At 45.9% G+C, this 24,122-nt stretch overlaps 2 protein-coding genes across 2 annotated transcripts; both read left to right on the top strand.

Moving 5' to 3' along the window:
• Window positions 1-8,581: 8,581 nt before the first annotated feature.
• Window positions 8,582-21,840, top strand: LOC131332793 (protein FAR1-RELATED SEQUENCE 5-like). The gene is made up of 2 exons (XM_058367093.1): window positions 8,582-8,654; window positions 20,887-21,840. Exon 2 carries the CDS (start codon window positions 20,908-20,910, stop codon window positions 21,838-21,840), a length of 933 nt encoding a protein of 310 aa, XP_058223076.1. The 5' UTR covers window positions 8,582-8,654; window positions 20,887-20,907.
• A 6-nt stretch (window positions 21,841-21,846) lies between these two features.
• On the top strand, window positions 21,847-23,612 carry LOC131334127 (protein FAR1-RELATED SEQUENCE 7-like). The gene is made up of 3 exons (XM_058369007.1): window positions 21,847-23,090; window positions 23,177-23,262; window positions 23,353-23,612. The coding sequence occupies exon 1, from the start codon at window positions 22,177-22,179 to the stop codon at window positions 22,981-22,983; it is 807 nt and encodes a 268-aa protein (XP_058224990.1). The 5' UTR covers window positions 21,847-22,176; the 3' UTR covers window positions 22,984-23,090; window positions 23,177-23,262; window positions 23,353-23,612.
• The last annotated feature ends 510 nt before the right edge of the window (window positions 23,613-24,122 follow it).

Here is a 24,122-nt window from a genome sequence, read left to right as displayed (position 1 = left end):
TGGTGGGTCGGTATAAGGGGCTCGGAGAGAAAGGCCGAGTATCCTTACAGCGAGTGACCAGAACTCCAGACGATCAAAGAGGCCTGGGCGACTTGGTGGGAATTTTGTCCGAGGGTATCACCTATGGGAGAACAACATCCCTGAAGTCGGTATAAAATGGTCCGAGCAAGAACAGACCAAGTATAAGTAATTTAAACAATCAGTGTACGAATAGTGCCAAAGAGACAATTCTCATTAAAACTTGGAGTATTGTCAATACATAAGCAGATTGCCTTAAAAACTTTCTCAAAAGAAAATGCAACGTAATAAAGACCAAACGGGCTTCGGTAACCGAGCATTATCCGTAGAACTTCTTCAAATTGTTTGCATTCCATGACTTAGCAATGGGGGAACCATCCAGCTTCTCCAATTTGTAGTTACCCGATCCGAGGTGCTTTAGAACTCGGTAAGGACCCTCCCAATTGGGCATTAGCTTTCGCTTTTTGGACTTCTCCACCACCTTTTTCCAAACGAGATCGTCAGGCTTGAACGACCTGAGGCGCACGCTTCGGTTGTAACCCTTTGCAACCTCCTATTGGTATGAAGCGAGCTTGATCCTTGCGTTGTCCCGCTCTTCTTCGGCTAAATCGAGGTCCGAAGCAATGGTGGTGTTGTTGACCGACTCATCAAAATTTTCTGTTCTCATTGTTGGGAGTCCGACTTGGAGTGGGATGACCGCCTCCATTCCGAATGCTAAGGAAAAAGGAGTGCGACCAGTGGAGCGCCGGGGAGTAGTACGGTAGCCCCAGAGTACCCTGGGTAGTTCTTCGGCCCATTTTCCCCGTCGTGACTCGAGTCGGCGCTTGAGTCCAGATGAAATTGCCTTGTTTGCAGCCTCGGCCTGTCCGTTGCCCTGGGGGTAAGCCGGAGTGGACGTGTCCCATTTGATACCGTATTCGTCAAGCAGAGCCCGGTACTTCTGCCTTGTAAACTGCCCTCCATTGTCAGTAATTATGGCGAACGGCACACCGAAGCGTGAGATGATGTTGCGCCACACAAAGCGGATGACGTCTGTTTCTTTGATGGTTACCAGGGGCTCGGCCTCGACCCATTTTGAGAAATAATCGGTTGCGGTTAAGAGGAACTTGAATCCACCCGGAGCGACTGGAAGCTAACGATATCCATCCCCCATTGGGAGAAGGGCCAGGGGCTGGTGAGAGGGCTAAGGTCCCGGGCCGGCTGATGGATAATGGGAGCGAACATCTGACACTTCTTACAATGCTTGACGAACTCTTCAGAGTCCTTCTTCATTGTCGGCCACCAATATCCCTAAGTAAGGGTTCGGTGGGCGAGCGACTGTCCACCGGAGTGACAACCGCTGTCGCCGGCATGAAGCTCTTCAATGATGCCCGGAACTTGATGTGGGTGCGCAAACAATAAGTATGGCCCGGTAAATGATCTTCGGTAAAGTTTGCCGTTGGGATTGAGCCAGAAGAGAGCGGCTTTGTTTCGGAGTCGGTGAGCCTCCTTTTTGTCGGTGGGAAGGAAGTCATCCCTCAGGTAAAGGACGATTTCATCCATCCAGCTCGGGCCAAGCTCTATGTTGAGTATTTCCTTTTGTAGATCATCGAGCTCAAAATTGGGCTTGTCAATAGAATTGAAGGAAATGGAGCGGTGTCCGGTACATGAGAATGCCGAAGCGAGCCCTGCAAGGGCGTCGACGTGGGCGTTCTGTTCCCTGGAGATATGCTCGACTCTGATTGCTTTAAAGCGTTGAATGAGCTGGACTGCGGCGCTGAGGTAGGTACGCATGCGATCATCTCGAGCTTCATATTCTTCAGAGAGTTGGTTAACCACCAATTGGGAGTCGCTGTAAATGACGAGCTCTTCGATGCCAATGGCTTCGGCAGTCTTTAGTCCCGAGATCAATGCTTCATATTCGGCCTCGTTGTTGGAGGCTGGGAAGTTGATGGAGAATGAGCTTTCGTGCAAGACATCGGAGGGTGAGAGAAGAACGACGCCTGCACCTGCGCCTCGGCTGTTGAAGGCACCATCGACGTACATTTTCCAAACATCTCCGTGGAAAAGCTGCCATGCTGTGCTAGGGTTGGCCTGGAGTACGGCCTCGGTGCTCGGGGTGGGTGCCGAAGCGGATACGTTGGGAGGTGTAAGCTCGGCGATGAAGTCGGCCAGCACCTGAGCCTTTATTGCTGTCCGAGGTTGAAAGTGTATTTCAAAATTTGCAAGCTCGACGGCCCATTGTGAGATTCGGTTGGAGAGGTCGGCCTTCCGGAGAAGAGATTTGAGGGGGAACTCGGTCAGTACGATGACGCGATGCGACTGGAAGTACGGGGCAAGCTTTCGGGAGGCTGAGATGAGGGCGAGCACGAGCTTCTCCAGGGGGAGGTAACGCGTCTCGGCGGGGGTCATGGTTTTGCTGGAGTAATAGATTGGCTGGTGCTCTCGGCCCTCCTGTCGGACGAGCACCGAGCTCACAGCGTGCGGAGAGGCAGCTAGGTAGAGGAACAAGTCCTCTTGGTTCTGAGGAGTGACGAGGAGTGGAGCCGTGGAAAGATACTCCTTTAGTCGCTGGAGGGCTCGGTCACAGTCTTCTATCCAGTTGAAGCTTCGTCGGCTGCCCTTTAGTAGTGCGAAAAATGGCTGACATTTGTCCGAGGAGCGACTTATAAACCGATTCAGAGCAGCAGCCATACCGGTTAGACGCTGAACATCGCGCTTGTTATGGGGAGCCGAGAGCTGATTGATAGCGCGAATCTGAGAAGGATCGGCCTCAATACCGCGTCAGGAGACGAGGTGGCCAAGAAATTTGCCGGAGCTGACGCCGAAGACGCATTTCTCGGCATTGAGGCAGAGCTTGTGGTTCTTGAGTATCTCAAAGACTTCGGCGAGGTGAGTTAGATGATCACCGGCGCGAAGACTTTTAACCACCATGTCGTCAATGTATGCGAGCATAGTGTCGCCTATTAATCGCTCAAACATCTTGGTTATCATTCGCTGGAAAGTTGCTCCGGCATTTTTTAAACCGAAGGGCATGACAAGGTAACCGAAGATCCCGTGGGGGGTAATGAAGGCGGTGTTCTCGATATCGCCTTCGCTCATGGCGATCTGGTGGTAGCCCCGGTACGCATCCAAGAAGCTGAGTCGCTCATGTCCGAAGGTGGCGTCCACGAGCTGGTCGATACGGGGAAGAGGAAAGAAGTCCTTCGGGCAAGCGTCGTTGAGGTTTGAGTAGTTGACGCAGACACGCCATTTGCCATTCTTCTTCTTGACTACGACGGTGTTAGCCAACCACTTGGGGTACTGGACCTCTCTGATTGCCCCAGCGTTTAGGAGTCGGTTGACTTCTTCAATGACGGCCTCGGAGTGGATAGGAGAGGACCGTCGTGCCTTCTGTACGACCGGTCTTTTGGCTTTGTCGATGTTAAGCTCGTGGCAAATGAAAGAGAGGTCAAGCCCGGGCATCTCGTAGGGGGTCCAGGCGAACACTTCAATATTTCGGTTGAGAAAAGCTACCGTCTCATTCCGATCAGTATCACTAAGTGAGGAACTGACAAGGAAGAAGCGGGAGCCGTCCTCGGTTATTGGGATGGTGGCCACGTCTTCAACGGTTTTGTCATCGGGGGATCTACCGACGTCCTCCAAAACTGGGGCTTCGGTGGCTTCGATGAGATTCACCCGGGAAGTCTGTTTGGTGCTTCGGACGGCGTTGACGTAGCATTGCCTGGCCGCGGTCTGGTCTCCGTACAAGTCTTCCTGGTGCCCGTTAGTGCCAATGAAACGTACCACTTGGTGATAAGTGGAGGCAATCGCTTTAAGCCTATGCAGCCAGGTTCGACCGACAATGGCGTTGTAAGGGCCAGGGACGTCGACCACCACAAAGTCTATTTCAAGCGTTACCGAGCCGGCACGGACAGGAAGAGTGATCATACCGATGGGCCAGACAGGAGCTCCGTTGAAGCCGATAAGGGGAACTTCGGAGGGACGGAGGTCGGTCTCGGGAATCTTCAGATCCTTGAAAAGAGAGTAGTACATGACTTCGGCCGAGCTACCCTGGTCTACGAGGATGCAACGGATGTTGAAATTTCCGATGCGTAGCGTGACCACGAGGGCATCGTTGTGGGGAAGCTGGACGCGGTCGAGATCCTTCTCGGTAAATGTTATTGTCCATTTGGAGCCGTCATCGGTTCTGGGGCGCTTCGGTTCGGGACCGACTAGCATGACCTGCTTGGAGGAGGAGGCTTCATTCAACTCGGCCCGAATGACGCGAGCGGCCTCGGGGTTCAAGGGACCGTGTATGACATGGATTGTCTGTATTTCTTCCTTGGTATTTACTTCGGTCCGCTGTGCCCGAGCCGTCGTCTTCTCGTGATCGATGAAATTGCCGAGGTGGCCACCAGCAACAAGCTGTTCCAAGTAGGCCTTGAAGGGCTTGCATGTTGTGGTGAAGTGACCTTGTTCGCTATGGTAACTGCATCGAACGATGGGATTCTTGATTTTCCCATTTTCGGTTCCGAGCTTTTGATTTGGGAAGGAGAAAAAGGGCTGGTCCTTCACTTGGTCGATGATCCGGTAGATTGGAATGGCGAAGACGGTTTTTTCAGTGTTGAAATCGCTTGGCTTTGGTCCTCTCCTCGGCGACTGCTTGATTGTGTTGAGCTGTTTCTTCGGTGTTGAGACAGGTGCGGGGGCCGGTATGGATACCGAGGTGTTTAATGTCTTTGAACTCGTGGGCTTCCCAATGCCTCTCTCTGCCTTGGATTCGATGAGCTGACACCAACCCTCAATTCGAGTCATAAGGTCCTTCATGGAGTTTGGCTTATGGCGAGCGAGGTCGTCTTAGACTTGCTCGTCTTGGGAGGTGAGACCGAGCTTGAATCCTCGGGCAGAGATGACGCCGTTGCAACCCTCTATTTCATTGAACAACTCCGAATAACGGCCGGCGTACTGCCGAAGCGTTTCGTCGTTCCTCTTTCGGAGGGCTAAGAGGGAGTCGATCTCCTTCTCGTGCTTGTTGCTCGTTACGAACCGGGCCATGAAGGAATCACAGAGGGAATCGAACAAGGAGATTGACCGAGCCGGGAGTTGATTGAACCAGGTGAGGCCCAGGTTGCCGAGGCTTGCAGGAAACACTTTGCACAGGAAGGCGTCGTCCGAGGGTTCATTCCAAAGAAACAAAGACACGACAGTTTTATACTGAACCAGATGAGTGTACGCCTCGGTCTTGCCGTCATATTTGGCAAACTTGGGCTGGGAGAATCCCTTGGGGGGGGGGGGGGGGGGGGGGTAACCGAGTCGATCTCTCTTGTGAAGGGAGAGGTCGTGAGTCGTGCAAGTCGCACATCGTGATGAGGTCGGATCGAACGGTCGGGGCCGTCTGGACGCTCGGTCGCTGTACGCTTCTTGGGGACGAGTTTGTCCAATCGTTCATGCTCCTTTCTCTTTGGGTCAATACTAACCGATTTCCTGGGAAAATGCTCTTGGCGGTGATGTCGGTAGCTATCCCGAGCAGAAGGCTCGAAGCGCTCGGTGACCGGGCTCCTGCTGTGTGCGCCGCCGGGGTGCGAGACAATGGGACTTCTGGCTCGAGGGCCCTTCAGGCGCTCTCGGTATCCTCTAGTTTGGATCTCGACAAGGCCGTCATCTCCCCTGGATGCCCTTGTGAGGCTAGGGGTAGATTCTCGGCCTGTCTTGCCCACGAGGACCGAGTGGGTGGAGGAGGCAGAGACGCTCGCACCACCGAGCCTGTCAAAGGCCGATGGTCTCCTTCGAAGTTGCACAGGGGAACGAGAACGGTCCCTGTGCGATGCGTCTTTTGGGGCTCGAGTGTCCGCCGCCCTTGGTGACTCGAGACGATCCTTGACTGAGGGGCGGGGTCTGTGCTCTAGAAGGTGTCCGGCTTCGTGACTGCGTGGGGGGGTGCGACGGTTTGTCCTTCCGCCGCGGCTCCCGGAGGAATGAGATGGGGAGATGAGGAGGTGCTTGATCTCCGCCAACTCGTCTCGGACGTGTCTGTCGCTGTCCATGAGCGTCGTGAGATCGTCGATTTTTCGCTCGAGGTGGCGGATGTAGGAGTGGAGCTCGGAGGATGGGCCTGCGTCTGGAGCTGACGCTCCGGCGCCAACTCCGATGGATATGTGGGTCTTCCCAAGGGCGGTTGCCCCGCCGGAAGCCGGGCTATGGTCCACAAGGGAACCGAGCCCGTGGGCAGCACCACCGTGATGGGCTTCGTCGATCTCAACCATGTTTGATTCTGGACGTTCAATGGAGCAGAAAGGGGGAGGTGAAAGTCGAAAGGGTGGCTAGGTCCCCAGCAGAGTCGCCAATTGTAGGGGTTCGATTTGGAGGGACCTTGACCTGAGTTAGTTTTCCTCTTCTGTTACTTCGTTCACCCGCCTCTGAACCTGCAACAAGTCACTAGGGCTTGAATAGCCCAGTGACCCTCCGACGATCAAGTTAGATCTCAAAGGTGGATATAGATCTAGGGTTAGGGAAAGATGGCATACCTCTCAAAGATGAGTATCCCTTTGTATTTATAGACCTAGGTTAACTTGGGCTCCAAGCTAGTGCGTGGAGGTCACGCTTAGGTAACCGCCTCGGGTGACGTCATAGATGACGCACCGGATAAGACGGTTACGAAGCACATGGCCAGACCTGGCCCTCATTATCCTTTCCGCCACGCGTCGCTCTTGGTCCCCTCCTGCTATGCAACATTCTTCCAAGAGGCTTTAACGGAATGCACACTTCGGTATTTATCCGAAGAGTGAACAGGAGACTCGATATCAACCGGGTAAACAGAAGGATATACACATGCCCGTGTTAATATGAGGCATCGGTTAATGGTGGTCCGGTTAGATTACCGAGACCATGACCGAAGCCTCCACAGTTGGGATTGCCGTTCGTTAGAGATTTTGATGGAGGAGGTGGATAATGCCCTTAATGCTTCTCTTGATTGCGATGAACTCTCTGAAACCGGCATGTTCATTGATGCATAAAGAAGGTGTTGTGATTGCTTTTCCTCCAGCCACTTAAGGTTGCGGATCCAGCTAGTTTTGCTTTTTTCATAATGCTGACATTATTGTCATATATAATGTTGGACTCCTTGGTATTCAATTGAAGGGGGGAAGTATCTGAACCCCCACAGCTCCTTTTCTTTTTTACATATGTTTTGGCTGGAGTTGATATATAATCTTCGAAACTCAACAAGTTTTGACAGAATATATGATATGTTTTTTGCATACAAGAAAGCATTAGTCCTGTTCAATTTTGGTCTGATGTGTTCTGGAAATGAAAATTTGAGCTGTATTAGATAGAAATCAGAATTTGCTTTACCAGTGACTTTGGTTTAGCAATCACTTCGCTATTTTGAGACATGTTCAACCTTTGAGTTTCTCTCTGTACGGAGTATTGAGATGTGATCTTTGGAAGGATTGACAAAATTGAGAAGTAGTTTGCATGTTTGACGGTCGGTAAGCAACAACTGGCTTCTCTTACTTTGTGAAGTTGATGGTACAAGTTATTGTTCGTTTGCGTCTAATTTTCCTTCCATTGCATCTACCTGAGGTAAATTTCTCAAGATAGCTGTATCTGATATAAGATCCCCCATCCTTGTTACTCGTGGAAGAACTCTCTCATTTTCACCGTCACTTGTGCTTTGGGTCTTCTGTGGTGCGTTTACGGTTTCTGTCTGTTGACAGAGAATCTGAAAACTGAAACTGAAAACATGCTGCCATTGTTCTGTATTCAAACTTTTGTATGCAACCTATAAGCAGCTGTGCTTGTTGTAAGCTAACCTCAAATCTTGGGTTTAAGTCGTTTGAATTTCATGCATGTTTTACGTTTCTACATTTCAGGTTCAAGGTGGTAGTAGAGATTCAACTTTCCCTGGGGTATAAAGGAAGTTGGATCATCGTTGTTGCTACAAACAAGCCTATTCTAGGTTGAGAACCGGTTAGTGTTCACCGTCTGTTTTTTTTTTTTTATCACCGTCTGTTTGATATCCATCCTAGATTATTAATCACTTATCTAACTAGTACTAGTATTTCATGTAGTGTATTCTTTAGTGTCGTATTAAAAACTGGTACTTTCCCCTCCAACGGTGGTACAATGCACTTAAAAACCTATATATATATATATATATATATATATATATATATATATATATATATATACACAGGGCCCTTCAGTTGCGGGCGTTCGCAGCTAAGGAAAATGCGGACTTTGCTCCGCAGCCGTTGGATCTCATCCAACGACTCTGATAAAAGGGGATAACTCGTGGGTAAAATATAGGATTCGGGTCGGGTGAAACTGGTATCGGTTACACCGGCTCCCACACACGCGGATCCTATTGTTCTAGCTTCCAGAGTACGCTTCAGACGGAGAGAGAGAAGAGGGCGATAGAGTAAGACGACGATGGCGACGACGATGAACAGACCGACAAATGGAACACAAAGAAGATGAAATCGAACACGAAGACCACGAAGGCATCTCTCCCTCTCTCTCTCTCTCTCTCTCTCGCGATTTCCCCTCTCGATTTTCGACAAGCAGAAACCATAACTCGAATTTTTTTTCCTCCTGTAATACCAGATACACGAAGCTATCTCTCGATCTTGTGAAGGAGAACACGAAACACTACCAGATTAGGGCTCCATTTCAAGGTATCTTACTCTCTCGATTTGGATCTGGTTTTTCTTATTTTTCAGTAAATGTAACTTGGAAAAAAAAGAAAGAAACAGAGTTCTAAAATGCCCATTTGTTGAGGCTTGTTATCTGGTTTTGAATCTTTTTTTTTCGAGAATGGGTATTTTAGAAGCTCTCTCGGTTTGGATCTTCCCTTCTTTTCTTTTCTTTTTCCAGAAAATGTAACTCGAAAAAAAAAAACTGAGTTCTAAAACACCCATTTTCTTGGACTATTGGAGTTAGGGTTTGTTTGATTTACCAAAAAATGGCACACAAATTAGGGTTGTGATATTGGGTTAGGGTTTGTGTATTATTTTTCCGAGTTATGGTTTTTTACAAGTTAAATTTTCTAAAAATTGAAAGTTCTGTTGTAGAAAATCGGTTCAAGTGAGGGCAAAGAACACAGTAATTTTTTTTTTGGTAAGCAAGAACAGAACACTGTAGTTAACTGCCCAATTCTTGGCATTTGGTTCATGCTGTTGATAAAAGTAATTTTGCTAGAGTGATTGTGGTGGAACGGTAGTCCTTCGAAGGCAAACAATATTCATACTACTGTTATTAACTGCCCAATTGTTGTTTCTGTAGGGAGGTATTCCCGAACAGGTACATCTAGTTGCCGAACACGTGGTGTATAAGAACACGTGAGAAATTGAACTTGACTGATTGCCGGTCAGTGCATTGAACAGCGATAAGGGCCAATGACATGAGAAGTCATGGGTATAAACTGACTGTTCGGAAGATAGAGACATTCCGATTACATTGGACCAAGTTACATGTGAAGTAGCTGGTCCAAGCAAACTGTTCGGTTATGATACAGCCGAACAGGTGAAGTAAGAACCAAGCACGTAATACGAGGGATGACTGGTTGAAAGCAATGCAATTGATATCCGAACAAATGGTACATGGGACCATAGTTTGAATATAGACAGGACAGTCATCGTGCTAGACAATGTTCGGCAATATGGACCAGTGACATGAGAAGTCATTGGTCTAGGAAGGTTGTACGGGCTCTAGGTCCGGTTAACATGAGAAGTCAATAGTCCAAAGTAGCTTGTTCGACAATGAGAAGGTCGAACAGGAGGAGAGCTCCTTAGAATGGCAATGGTCTAAATAATTGATAAAGGACCAGTTACATGTGAAGTGATTGGTCCAGGCAGTCTGTTCGGCGATGAGACAGCCGAACAAAGAAAGAAATCCAATCAGATGTTGGAGTAAAGGGAACACTCTGGAAGGGTCCAGAAACAGTGGTATTCCGTTAAGGGATGAGATCCCAAGAATATAGGATCTGAGAAAGATACCCAACGAGTATGGGATGTGCGGCTCATTATGGAAAAGAATCCAAAAAGGACTCTTTTCCAATAAACTAATAAAGGAAACGAGAATCCTTGATATCCTGGGTTTCCTATACGAGATGGAAATCCTATGGCAACAGAGATGCTTGGGCAACAAGCATACGCAAATCAATAAATATGAGGTAAACCTGGAGGCAAAGGGTATGCAATTTTTTGCATTAATCGATATTTCCTACTGATAATTAGGGTTTCTTTAGTACGTGATACTAACTTTGGCATCGGAGGGCCTTTGCCACGAGAGGCAAAGGTGCACTCACCCCTTGTCTATTTTGCAAATTAGGGTTCCGACGACGAACTAGGGTTCCGGTGGAAAGGCATGAATAAGCCGTTGCAATCCAATGTGATCCAAAGCATCAATTGTTTTCATCCCCCTACAATTGGCGCCGTCTGTGGGAAACGAACCATTTTTCAGAAACATAATCATGATGGAAGAAGATCCTGTTACTCCGTTTAGTCCAAAGGACCAGTTGGGTGGGGGAAGAGATAAATCCCCACCAGGCGCTTTGAGAAAGCCCACTGGTAGACATGACAGAGATAACTCCAAAAAAAAAGAGGCAAAACTTCTACTGGCTCCACGAGAAGGAGTAAGTCTCATCGAAGAGAAGAGTCAGTCACCCATTCAAGAAGTATACACAATGATAACGATGTCCTCGATAAAAAGAGAAGGGAAATCGAGGAGTATGCTTGTTTAATAAGAAGACGAGAGTACGAAATACAGGAATTACAGCGGGTACGAGAGCACCCAGAAGATTCTGGACTTTCTCGAAGAAATTCCCAGAAGGACGGACGGACTCTGGTAGTCCATAAGCAGACTCATTCACGAAGGAGAATGAGCAGGAGTCCTAACAAAGGGCGATACGAAGCTTCTCCACGAAAAGGAGAAGCAGAAGTAAAAGCCGAACACCGGAGATAAGGGCTTCTTCACGAAAAAGAAGGAGCAGAGATCGAAGTTCCACCCCAGAGGAGGAGGAGACAAGGAAACATCATCGAGATAGGTACGAAAGACCAGATGCTGATTGGGCCAAAGCTACGGCTCACAAATCTAAAGAGCTCGAGGATGGGACGGTGACTGCACGAGAAGCAGCACGCAGGGCCCTAAGTAATATTGCAGCCTCCCCCTTTGCAAAGAGGCTACAAGAGGCTAGGTTGCCGAGCAGAGTGAAGCACGGTACATTCATACTTTACGAGACAAATACGGATCCCGTGGCTCACATACAGCATTATCAACAGGCTATGTTTATGCACGAGGGGGATGATGCCATCTTATGCAAGATGTTCCCCTCCAGTCTTGGCAAAGTGACTTTGGCTTGGTTTCATAAACTGGCCCCACGATCCATACGAGGATGGAGGCAGTTGGCTGAGGAATTCACTGCTCGGTTCTTGACAAGAAGAAAAGCCCCAAAGACGTTTGAGAGTCTTTCCACCATGAAACAGGAGGAGAACGAGCAGATCAGGGATTATGCAAAGAAGTACTGGGAAACTTTCAACGAGATTGAAAGCTGCAGTGAGGAGTATGCAATTGTCACCTTCAAAACTGGTTTGCCTGTTCGGGGAGAGCTGCGACGTTCACTGAATAAACATCCAGTAGCCACGTTGGCTAAACTGATGGAACGGATAGAGCAACATGCCAGAATGGAAGATGACATACTCCATGAGGATGGCAGGATTGTTGCCGAGCAGCCGAAGGCACCTGTCAAAAAGGTGGATAAGCCAGAGCCCAAAACTTATAGAGAGAGAAGGGAATATGGGCAGGCTAAGAAAGAGCCATACAAGGATAAGCAAGTTCCTGACCCCAAATCTTTCTTTTCTATCACTACGGTTTGGAAGGAACCAATTTATAGGATTTTTTATCAAATAAAGAATCAGCCATATTTTAAATGGCTCCCAAGTCTAGGTGGAGACAAGGATGCGAAACATGCTACGAATCAGCACTACAGTTACCATAAAGATTGGGGCCATATGACTGAGGATTGCGAGATGTACAAGAGACACCTCGATGATTTGGTCTCTCGAGGCTATCTCAAGGAATTTATTCAGGAGGATCCAAAGGAGAAAGGGAAAGCTATGGAATTGGGTTACGAGCAAAACCCTAAAGGAGTAATCCGTATGATACATGGGTTGGTCACACCATATACGAGAAATGAGGTCAGGCTGTTACAAAGACAATTCAAGCACGATCAGCATGTGATGCGACTGGGAAACAAGAAAAGGCAAGAGAATGATGAGTGCGATGAACGCATAACATTCACAGATGATGACTTGGGAGAAGTCCAAATACCTCACAACAATGCTTTGGTCATAACCCTACGAGTTGGGGAATATGACATTGAGAGGATTTTAGTGGACTCTGGAAGTTGTACAGAGGTGATGTACTACGATGCGTTCAAGAAGCTGGGGCTGACCAAAACAGACTTAGAGCAATCTACAACACCTCTGATTGGGTTCGGAGCAGGAGCAGTCTGGCCTCTTGGAAAGGTAACACTACCTGTTCGGGCTGGATCAGTGGTATTGAGGACAGATTTTTTGGTTGTCGATGTTCCTTCTTCTGATAACGCGATTATAGGAAGGACATGGTTGCACAAGATGAGAGCAGTCTCCTCGACTTATCACCAGATGGTGAAATTCCCAGGATCGAATGGGGTTGAGGTACTTAGAGGCAATCAGAAAGTGGCCCAACAATGTTTGATTTCCATTATTAAAAGAGCCCCAAAGGCCCACCACATTCATACGTTAGAAGTACCAGATCAACCAACTATCGAGGATGTTGGAAGAAGTCCGGCAGAAAAAGTGGTTGAAGGCTTGGAGAAGATTCAGATCAACGAGACTGATCCTGAACGATATTTTTTAATCGGAGAATCTTTACCAGCAGACGAAAAGGCTGAATCGATAAGATTTCTGAAGGAATATGTTGATGTATTTGCATGGGTACCAGAGGAAATGCCCGGAGTGGATGCAGGTGTGATCTGTCACCATTTAAATGTTGATCCTCAGCATAAGCCAATCATTCAGAAAAAGCAGAGGGCAGCCGTGCAGCATGTGGATGCAGTAATCGAAGAGGTCGATCGTTTGCTGGAGGCCAAAGCAATACGTGAAGTCTACTACCCAGAGTGGTTATCCAACACCGTTGTGGTGAAGAAAAAGAATGGAAAGTGGCGAGTCTGCGTGGACTTCACAGACTTGAACAAAGCATGTCCAAAGGATAGCTTTCCTCTTCCGAGGATTGACCAGTTGGTTGACGCAACCGCTAGTTACGAGTGAATGAGTTTTCTTGATGCATATCGAGGATATCATCAGATTGCTATGTTTGGACCTGATCAAGAGAAGACCTCATTTATCACACCACGAGGGTTGTACTGCTATAGTGTTATGCCGTTTGGGCTAAAGAATGCTGGGGCAACTTACCAAAGGTTTGCAACCATCATGTTCAAGAAGCTCCTTGGAAAGACTATGGATGTTTACATAGACGATATGGTGGTGAAAAGCCAAGATAAACGGGGGCATATAGCAGATTTAAAAGAAGTTTTTGAAATCCTGAGGAAATACAAACTGAAACTCAACGCCTCGAAATGTGCGTTTGGAGTTGGTTCAGGAAAGTTCCTGGGCCATTTGGTAACCATGAGAGGGATTGAGGCTAACCCCGATCAAATTGCTGCCCCACAAAGGCTTCAGAGTCCAAAAAACACTAAGGAAGTCCAAAGGTTGACTGGAATGGCTGCAGCACTTAATAGATTTATCAGCAGATCAAGTGACAAGTGCAGACCCTTCTTTCAGTTATTGAAAAAGAGGGAGGGATTCGAATGGGGAGCAGAGTGTGAACAAGCCTTCCAAGACCTAAAGAAGTATCTGGCCGAGCCCCCACTTTTGTCAACCCCACAGCCAGGTGAGTCTTTAATTTTGTACTTAGCTGTTTCCGAGCATGCAGTAAGTACAGTCCTGTTGAGGGATTTGGGGATCGAACAAATCCCTATTTATTATGTTAGCAAGACGCTACTGGATGCAGAGACGAGATATCTGCCCTTAGAAAAACTTGTCTTGGCACTTAGAACAGCCACAAGGAAACTACCACACTACTTCCAAAGCCACAAGGTCGTGGTTTATACTGAGTTTCCATTGAAATCACTGCTATGAAAAGCAGACTTCTCGGGAAGAATCTCGACGTGGTAACAGGGCCACCAGCACAGAAGAACCAGGTCCCAGCCGAATAGGATCCCTTGGAATGGAAGCTGTTTGTTGATGGATCAACATGTAACACAGGGTCAGGGATTGGGATTGTGCTTTTTCCCCCTGATGGAGTGATGTTGGAGCTATCTGTTCGGCTAGGGTTTAGTGCGTTAAACAATGTGGCGGAGTACGAGGCACTCTTAGCTGGCTTGAGGAGTGCAAAGACCCTAAAAGCAGAACGGGTTAGGGTGTATTGTGATTCACAGCTTGTGGTTAATCAGCTGTCCGGCGAATATGAAACCCGAAGTGAAAAGTTGGTAGCATACGTACAGGCAACCAAAGACCTGCTTGATACCTTCGAAAGGGTATACATTGAACAGATAAGTTCTGGACAGAATGCTCATGCAGATTCGTTAGCTTGGTTGGCTGCAGCTGTACCAACCGAATTCAAAAGGAAGGTGACAGTTGAATATCTGAGTGAGCCAAGCATTGGGAAAAGTGTGGACTTGATCTTGGACGTGAACCAAGGACCAAGTTGGATGGACCCAATCATGGAGTTCTTACGAGACGAGATACTCCCTTCTGATAAAAATGAGGCTCATAAGATTAGGGTCAAATCTGCTAGGTTTTGGCTGTCCCCAGAGGGTAAGTTATATAGAAAATCCTTTACAGGCCCGTATTTGCTATGCGTACATCCTGAGATGGTGCAGAAGTTTCTTCATGAAATCCACGAGGGAACATGTGGGAGCCATGCTGGAGGCAGATCCATTGCCCACCGAGCAATTACCCAAGGCTACTGGTGGCCACACATGCAGGAAGATGCAAAGGTGTATGTGAAGATTTGTGAGAAGTGTCAAAAATTCTCACCAATGATTCGAACACCCGCCGAGGATCTGGTGCCTTTGACAAGTCCCTGGCCGTTCGCTCAATGGGGGATGGACATCGTGGGTCCGCTACACAAAGCAACTGGGAATCGAAAATTCCTCTTAGTTGCAACAGACTATTTCACTAAGTGGATTGAGGCAGAACCACTGGCCAAAATCACTGAACCCATGATAAAAAGGTTCGCGTGGAAGAGCATTATCACTCGCTTTTGGGTCCCTTACTCATTGATCACAGACAATGGATCCCAATTTCAGAAGAAATTCAAGGCTTTTTGTGCCCAGTATGGAATACGAAATTATTATTCAACCCCAGCCTACCCTCAGAGTAATGGGCAGGCAGAGGCGTCTAATAAAACTATCCTTGATGGGATCAAGAAAAGGCTGGACAAAGCTAAAGGGAAGTGGCCTGATGAGTTACCGTTAGTTTTGTGGGCTCACCGAACAACACCTAGGAGGTCTACGGGAGAGACCCCCTATTCATTAGCATAGGGAACAGAGGCTGTCATACCTTTGGAAGTAGGTCTGCTGACCAACAGGACCGTTTTGGTTGAAAATGGAGGTAATGACAGGGCCCTTGAAATCGAGCTTGATCTCGCCGAGGAGAGGAGAGAAAGGGCCTTGGTCCATCTGGCTTCCTACCAGGAGCAGCTAATGAAGAGCTATAATAAGCATGTTCATCCTCGAGAATTTGGTATTGGGGACCTCATACTACGAAAAGTGCTCGGCAACACCAAGGTGGCCAATGAAGGCAAGTTGGGGGCCAACTGGGAAGGCCCGTATCGGGTAACCGAGATTGTTGGCACAGGGGCCTATAAATTGGCAGATTTGGATGGAAATTCAATTCCGAGGCCTTGGAATGTCCATAATCTACGAAAATTCTTTGTTTAGAAGCATTGAGCTACATACTTGTGTGGGAATTACGAATATAATTCCCTTATTCTAGTTTTGTTATTCTAGTTGCAAAGGGTACGAATAACGCCCTCTTGAGTTTTACAGATTATGAATAAAGTCACTTTTTTCAGTATAAATGTTATGTTCTTGGTATTTGTTTTAAAAATACGAACTACGAGATTAGTTTCCCTTATTCGTATTGGGGAGCAGGAGACAGGCACTTGTACACTTAAAACGCAAGTATGAGAACACTTGTATGCCTTGTTTAAAGTACGTGAAACTTAAACGCAAGTATGAAACACTTGTATGATTTTCTAAGTACGTGAAACTTCACGAATACAAGTATGAAAACACTTGTATGGAATTTAAAGTACGAGACACTTGTAAGTTTATATAAAACAATTGGCTTGGCTTAAAACATAACGAGTATATGTTAGCCACAACTATTCAAGTACGAGAAACTTAAAATAGTTGAGTACTTAGCGAGTACAAGTATGAATCACTTGTATGGTTTGCAATTCAAGTACGAGACACTTAGAAACATTCAAGTACGAAATACTTATTGTTTGCATCCAAACACATGCAAACAAACAAGAAGGCGCTGAGCAAATTATAAAGTTATGCCACAAAGGGCTGAATACTTGTATCAAACAAAAGTATTGAAAGTACTAGTGCCACGCAGGGCCAATGCTTAAGGTCACGCAGGACCAGTCAAAACTTTTGTATACTAAATACTTACCTGTTGGTCTAGATTCTGAACCTCAGGAGCAGTTTCATCTGGGATTTCCGCATGAACTTCAGCAGTACCAACACTGCCAGTTGGATTCTCTTCAAGGTTGATAGGTTCGTTAACTGACTCACGAACAGGAGATTGGACGGGTTGAGATCCAGATGGAATATCTTCTTTTGTACCAGCAAAATCTTCAATTTGCTGCTCAACATCATCTTCCAGGGGCACCTCATGCTCTTGGGAAGCTGCAGCCCGGCTGCTCGGCAATTCATTCTCAATCCAGAGAGAAAAGTCATCTGCAACGCCAACTTTTGTTAAACATGTCTCCCAGCAAGCAGCCCAGATCTGGTCTTGTATAGCCAGCATCTGTTCCACGTAACTGGCAGTGGCAGCATCAAACCCTTTCTAATAGCCGTCCTCGTGAGCAGTTGTTTTGGTTTTCTCTATTTCTACCAAAGCCTGGTGAAGGTTGTCTTCGGCAGTCCCAAGTTTGTCTTTAGCCTCTTGAAAGTCGGCCTTGGCTTTGTCTCTCTCCCTCTCTAATCTGGTTATGGTGCGGAGCAACCTGGTGTTGTTGTTCAAAAGCGTGATCCGTTCGGTGTCAGCATCCTGGAATTTCTGGCCTAGCGTAATCATTTTTTGAATAAACTGCAAGGAAATCAACAAAATGATACTGTGAGAAAACAAAAAGAACATGAAGTATGTTTAAAAGTGACGAGAACACTATACCTTGATCCCGCTAACGAGACCAGCAGAGACAAGCCGATCAGGTGCGGCTTCGTTTTCTTTCTGCATATCAACAGGAAGAAGCAGACCTTGAGCAAGTGCAAGTGCTGTTTCTGAGGAACTAGCGCTATCTCCAACGTGGACAGGCCGATCACCCCTAATGAGTTGTGGGGTCCAGCTCTGGGGAAGCATCTGAGTGCTCGGTGAAGGTGGTTGTTGGAGTGAGGCTGCGGCTTGGGCAGAGGCGTCTCCAACTTCATCACTCCTAAGACGTTTGTCCCGATGAGCATCAATTGCCTCAAGGGAACTATCGTGTTCCCGAGGAGAAGAAGATGATAGTGTTGATCCCCCCCCTAGTGCGACGAGATCATGGGGGGGGGGGGGGGGGGGGGGCCGCCAGTTGAAGCCGCCCTACGGTTAGCACCTCGTCCCCGAGTAGAGACGGTGAGAAGGGTGCTGAGGTTTAGAGGTTCACGAGTCATAGTATCAAAGTTCGGAGGAGATGGAGTATAACCTAATGAAGACGATTGGCTAGTAATACGACCAGAGGAAGGACGTTCGGGCTGTTGTTGAAGGGCAGTTTGACTTTGAGAGGATCTACGGAGTCTCAAGCGTGGTAGTGGGACTCCATCTGAAATAGGAATTTCGCCAAGCTGTCCGGCAAGAGTAACACCAGCTTGCAGTCTTGAATTGCGTGGTTGGGGAGTAGTTGAGGAAGAAGCAACACTGGTGCTGGGATGGGCAAGTCTTCTATAACGCCTCTGTAAGAGGGGTTGTATTCCAGAAGTACATCAGCGTTCCGGCCCCGACCTGCTGTTCGGGTACCAGGCTCGCCTGTATACTTTAAGATCTTGTTGATGTCCTCTGTTCGGACGTTGCTTGGTACACGTCTAGTACGCCTGTTAGCGTTTTCAGCTGCAAGATCAAAATTGAAAAACCAAAATTAGATACATAGAAAAGCTATGAGAAAGCAGTAAACGAAAAATTGCAAAGATCAAAAAATGAGGAGCATACGTGGGTATCCCTATATGTGGGGGCAGTGGAGGCCCACCACCTGATCATCCTCTCCTAGTGGCTCAAAGGCTCCAGTAACGTAAAGGAAATCAATCTCATGATCCCGAGCAGAATCTGGCAGGTTTAGCACGAGACGCTTTTCTGCCCTTCTAACTTTGAAATAGTAGGTATTGTATTCAGGGTTTAGTACAATGCTGTACCACCACTGAATATCCCAAATTCCTAGCTGGGTCCCCAGAATCCTATTCAAAGCAACTACTCCCATTATCAGCCTAAAAACATTTGTTGATACTTGCATAGGGGTGAGACGATACCAGTTTAGGATCTGACGAAGTAGTGGATGAAGGGGAAATCGGACTCCACCTTCGACAATGGCCACAATAGGGATACACATTCTATCCAATGAGCCATTATCCCTATCTGCTCCTAGAGGGGCGAGTTCGAGTCCTACGTTATCAGGAATGCCATATTCTGTTCTGAATGCCGCCATGGCAGCAGGGGTGTCGCAGAGCTTCCTAAATTTACTGGGTTTTGGATCATGTTCATCCGCCATGAGTATACTCGAAGGAAAAGTAAAACTGACAATGGGTGCGACTAAAACCCTAGAAATGACCCAAAATCTGAGAACGAGATCTCAGATGGAAACAAATGGAATATGAGAGAAATCTTATTGGGAAACCTAAGCAGAAGAAATAGAGATCTTACGAGTTTAAATGAAAAGATTCCTGTGACACGAGCGAGTTGCAGGCAGCGGCTATGGCGGAAGAAAGGGAGTTTTTTGCCTGGAGAAGACAAGACAATGCTCTGAGTTTTTCAATAAAAACTCCAAAGAAAACCCCTTTTTAGGGATTTAAGTGAAAGAAACGGAGATGAAGCGTCTCGTTTCACGCCGTTACAAATTAAAGTAACGGAAAACAAATACTGTTCTGACGCCGTTTCATAGAACATCAGTTCGAAATTAATGATAGGCATACGAAACTTGCCACGCGGAGTTTATACCTCGAAATGGTATAATGACAAAGGCGCCAAAGAGCATCAATACGTATTAAAAACTATGACTGCTTGGTATCAGAGGAAGTTCAAGTCTAAACCTTTGTCTCTAAGAGCTTCACCCATTACCCCCGAACAGTGGAAAATAGGTAAAGCTAGGGAGCAGTTGTAGGGAGGTATTCCCGAACAGGTACATCTAGTTGCCGAACACGTGGTGTATAAGAACACGTGAGAAATTGAACATGACTGATCGTCAGTCAGTGCATTGAACAGCGATAAGGGCCAATGACATGAGAAGTCATGGGTATAAACTGACTGTTCGGAAGATAGAGACATTCCGATTACATTGGACCAAGTTACATGTGAAGTAGCTGGTCCAAGCAGACTGTTCGGTTATGATACAGCCGAACAAGTGAAGTAAGAACCAAGCACGTAATACGAGGGATGACGGGTTGAAAGCAATGCAATTGATATCCGAACAAATGGTACATGGGACCATAGTTTGAATATAGACAGGACAGTCATCGTGCTAGACAATGTTCGGCAATATGGACCAGTGACATGAGAAGTCATTGGTCGAGGAAAGTTGTACGGGCTCTAGGTCCGGTTAACATGAGAAGTCAATAGTCCAAAGTAGCTTGTTCGACAATGAAAAGGTCGAACAGGAGGAGAGCTCCTTAGAATCGCAATGGTCCAAATAATTGATAAAGGACCAGTTACATGTGAAGTGATTGGTCCAGGCAGTCTGTTCGGCGATGAGACAGCCAAACAAAGAAAGAAATCCAATCAGATGTTGGAGTAAAGGGAACACTCTGGAAGGGTCCAGCAACAGTGGTATTCAGTTAAGGGATGAGATCCCAAGAATATAGGATCTGAGAAAGATACCCAACGAGTATGGGATGTGCGGCTCATTATGGAAAATAATCCAAAGAGGACTCTTTTCCAATAAACTGATAAAGGAAACGAGAATCCTTGATATCCTGGGTTTCCTATACGAGATGGAAATCCTATGGCAACAGAGATGCTTGGGCAACAAGCATACGCAAATCTATAAATATGAGGTAAACCTAGAGGCAAAGGGTATGCAATTTTTTGCATTAATCGATATTTCCTACTGATAATTAGGGTTTCTTTAGTACGTGATACTAACTTTGGCATCGGAGGGCCTTTGCCACGAGAGGCAGAGGTGCACTCACCCATTGTCTATTTTGTAGATTAGGGTTCCGACGACGAACTAGGGTTCCGGTGGAAAGGCACGAATAAGCCGTTGCAATCCAAGGTGATCCGAAGCATCAATTGTTTTCATCCCCTACAGTTTCCTACCTTTTCGAAAAGTTGGTTTTTGATATGAAACAGTAGATGAGTAAATTGATATTCTGTCACCCCTTTGGTAGTTCATTTTTCCACTTTTGATTGTTTATAGTCTTCAATTATGTGATTTCCCCCTCATTTTATAATGCAGTGTTCAGAAAATTTGAAAGAAATGGACGTAGTCTCACCATTACCATCTGAAATGTGTCAATCATCTGCCAATTCTTCCCAAAAATGTTACATTCCTCAAGTTAAGAATGACGTGATACCAAAAATTAATCAAGAGTTTGTCAATTTAGACGCCGTTCATAAGTTTTACAACAATTATGGTAAAGAATCAGGATTTAATACGCGAGAACATTCTAGTAGGAAGAATGGGGATAAAGAAGTCATTAGAAAAGAGTATGTGTGCTGTAAACAAGGTTACTCGGTGCCCAAAAAACCTGTACAAATTAATGGATCCTCCAAACGGCGTCGGGGGATAATTAGAGAGGGTTGTGGTGCGAAATTGGCAGTTGTGAGATCAAAGTCCGGTGACAAGTATGTTGTCTCCCAATTTGTTGAGGCACATAACCACCCTCTTACGTCTCCAAGGAGGACGCATTTGTTGCGATCTCATCGCAAAGTGACAGCTGCCAAAAGAGCTTTGGCAGAACAACTATCACAAGCAAATGTGCCAACTTCCCAACAAATGAGTATTTTCGAGGTGCAATCCGGAGGTTTGGAAAATGTTGGGTTCGGACTGCAAGATCTTTATAACACTCAAAGGGATATAAGAACTGCGTTACTAGGGCAGGACGCCGATATGTTGTATGAGTATTTCCAAATTCAACAACAAAAAAACTCAGGGTTTATGTTTACAATGGAGAAAGACGATGAAATGAGGTTGACTCATTGTTTTTGGGCAGATGCCACGGCTAGGAAGTCATATCAATATTTTGGGGACGTTGTGATTTTTGATACAACATACAACACAAATCGATACCGTATGATATTTGCACCTATACTAGGGGTTAATCACCACAGGCAGACTATGCTATTTGGGTGTGTGCTTTTAAGTGATGAATCGAGTGAATCGTTTGAATGGCTATTCAAGAATGGTTGAAAGCAATGCCAGGAGGCCTGCCCAAAATGATCATAACTGATCAGGATCCGGCGATGACAAAGGCATTTGCTAATGTTCTTCCAACTACACACCATAGATATTGCATTTGGCATATTGTGAGTAAATTTTCTGAAAAGATAAGTGCATTATCTTATAAAGATCATTATGACGAGTTCAAACAATGCATATGGAATTCTGATAGCCCTGAAGAGTTTGAGGCTAGATGGGCAGATGTTGTACACAAATCCAATTTATCCTCCAATGAATGGTTGAAAGCCATGTACGAAATCCGTGAGAGATGGATTCCGGCATATATGAAACACGTGTTCCGCCCACATGACTAGTAGTCAAAGGGCTGAGATTTCACATTCCTTTTTCAAGAAGTGTGTTTCTTTAAATAATTCATTGTACGATTTTGTCACGCAGTTTGCTAGGGGGCTTGCTCACATACGGCATAATGAATTGGATTTGGATCATAAAGATCTCAATAAGAAGCCGCAACTGATAACATCGTTTCCCATAGAGTCCACAATGAGTGAGTTGTATACATTGGCCATATTTCACAAGTTTCAAGATGAACTCTTCCAAAGTGGGGCGTACATGGTTAAGATGACACATGAGGATGAACACTATCGTTTCTACACTGTTGAGAGGGCAAAGGTGAGTGGTTCGAGGGTTCGTAATCTTTTGGTAAATAAGTCATCAGAACATGTAAGTTATAGTTGTAAGATGTTCGAATTTGACGGAATTCCATGTCGGCATTTATTGGCTTACTTCCATAGAATGCAGATTCTTGATCTTCCTGATGAGTTAATTTTGGTGAGGTGGACGAAATCGGCAAAAATTAAAACAGTTGTAAATGATTTGGGTGGGTCTGTCCAAGAAATATGTGGCATTTCTGTGTTGGAAAGGCTAAATAAGCTCTTCAAACTTGCTTATAGTGTAATTGATGACGCCGTATTAACTGAATACGGAAGTGAGCTTTTGGAAGAAGCTTTGTGTTCGGTTCAAAATAAGGTACGTGCCATGTCTCTTGGAAGTGAAGGTGGGAAATTGGGTGCTAGTGTTAGCCAAGTGTCTATTCCTCGTGAACATATTTTTAAAGAACCGCTGCAAGTTAGGGCAAAGGGTTGTGGTAAATGATTAAAGGGAGGAAAAGAAAAGGCAGTCAAGAAGAGTAGGCGTTGCAATGGTTGTGGGTTAACGGGACAGTCACATGACAAAAGTAATTGTCCAAAACTTCACAACATGTACGTGTATTTGTTTATTAATTCTACATTGTCCAATATTTGATTGTTTGGCTGTTAAAATGTTAATAGTCGTATTTGTTTCCTAGTTCTCCGCAAGATGTTAGGATGAGTGACGACGAGGACGAGGACGAGGACGATGAGGACGAGGACGATGACGACTTTGACGATGAGTGTAAGTGTTTGTGGTACATCTAAGTTTATTTCAATGGTTGTTCTTGCCAATTTTTTCTTCTACTGATATTGTTACTTATTCGGGTTGCAGGATAGATTGGTACTTGCACATGGATTGATGCTTCAAAATGTAGATGAATTTGGAAGTTTTTGGATAGTGATCTGTTTTGCTGTGTGGCTGCTTAGTAGTCTGACTATCTAGTAGACTTCTGCTGCTCCTATTGTCTCTTGGCACATCTGCTGCTGCTGTCCTATTGTGTCCTGTTGAATGTTATCTGCTTCTTTGTATTCTGTTCGGATTAGTGCTTGTTTGGAACTATTTTCTTCATTTATTGGAACTGTTTTAATTCTAGAGCTATGTGTTTTCTTATGTATGGGATGTGCAAGAGCCACCAGTTTGCAGCGGACACCAACATGGAGGAGAAGGGTTATTTGCTACAGAGAAAATATTTTCATTAATGAATTTTGGGGTTTGATTTCCTTGTTAGTAATGTTGTTATGTGAAAACTGATCTAACAAGCTTCTATGAAACAGTGACTAAAATGGAAATTATGGTAAAAAGTGTTCAATAAATTTACGTCAACGACTGTGGTTTACATTTTCTTGGTAATACTAGCACTAGTAAATTTTAGTCTTCTTTGGGTGTCGTTATGTGAAAAATTGTGCAATTAGAATCTTAGAAGCTCCCCTAGGAAATTCTCACTAGTTGTTGTATTTTATAATCCCCAATACCAGGATTGCAAGTAAACACACTTGTTTGTGCGCACTTAAAAAATATGCTTGTTGGTTCAGCAATCGAGTCGAGCCGAATTTGAACAGAAATTTTGGGTTGTTCGATAAACGAATTTAGCTCGCGCTAGC

Source organism: Rhododendron vialii, chromosome 7a (genome assembly GCF_030253575.1).
Source record: "Rhododendron vialii isolate Sample 1 chromosome 7a, ASM3025357v1".
NCBI classification, from domain to species: Eukaryota; Viridiplantae; Streptophyta; class Magnoliopsida; order Ericales; family Ericaceae; genus Rhododendron; species Rhododendron vialii.
Note: the sequence above shows the minus strand (reverse complement) of the source record. Positions and strands in the feature narration are given on the sequence as shown.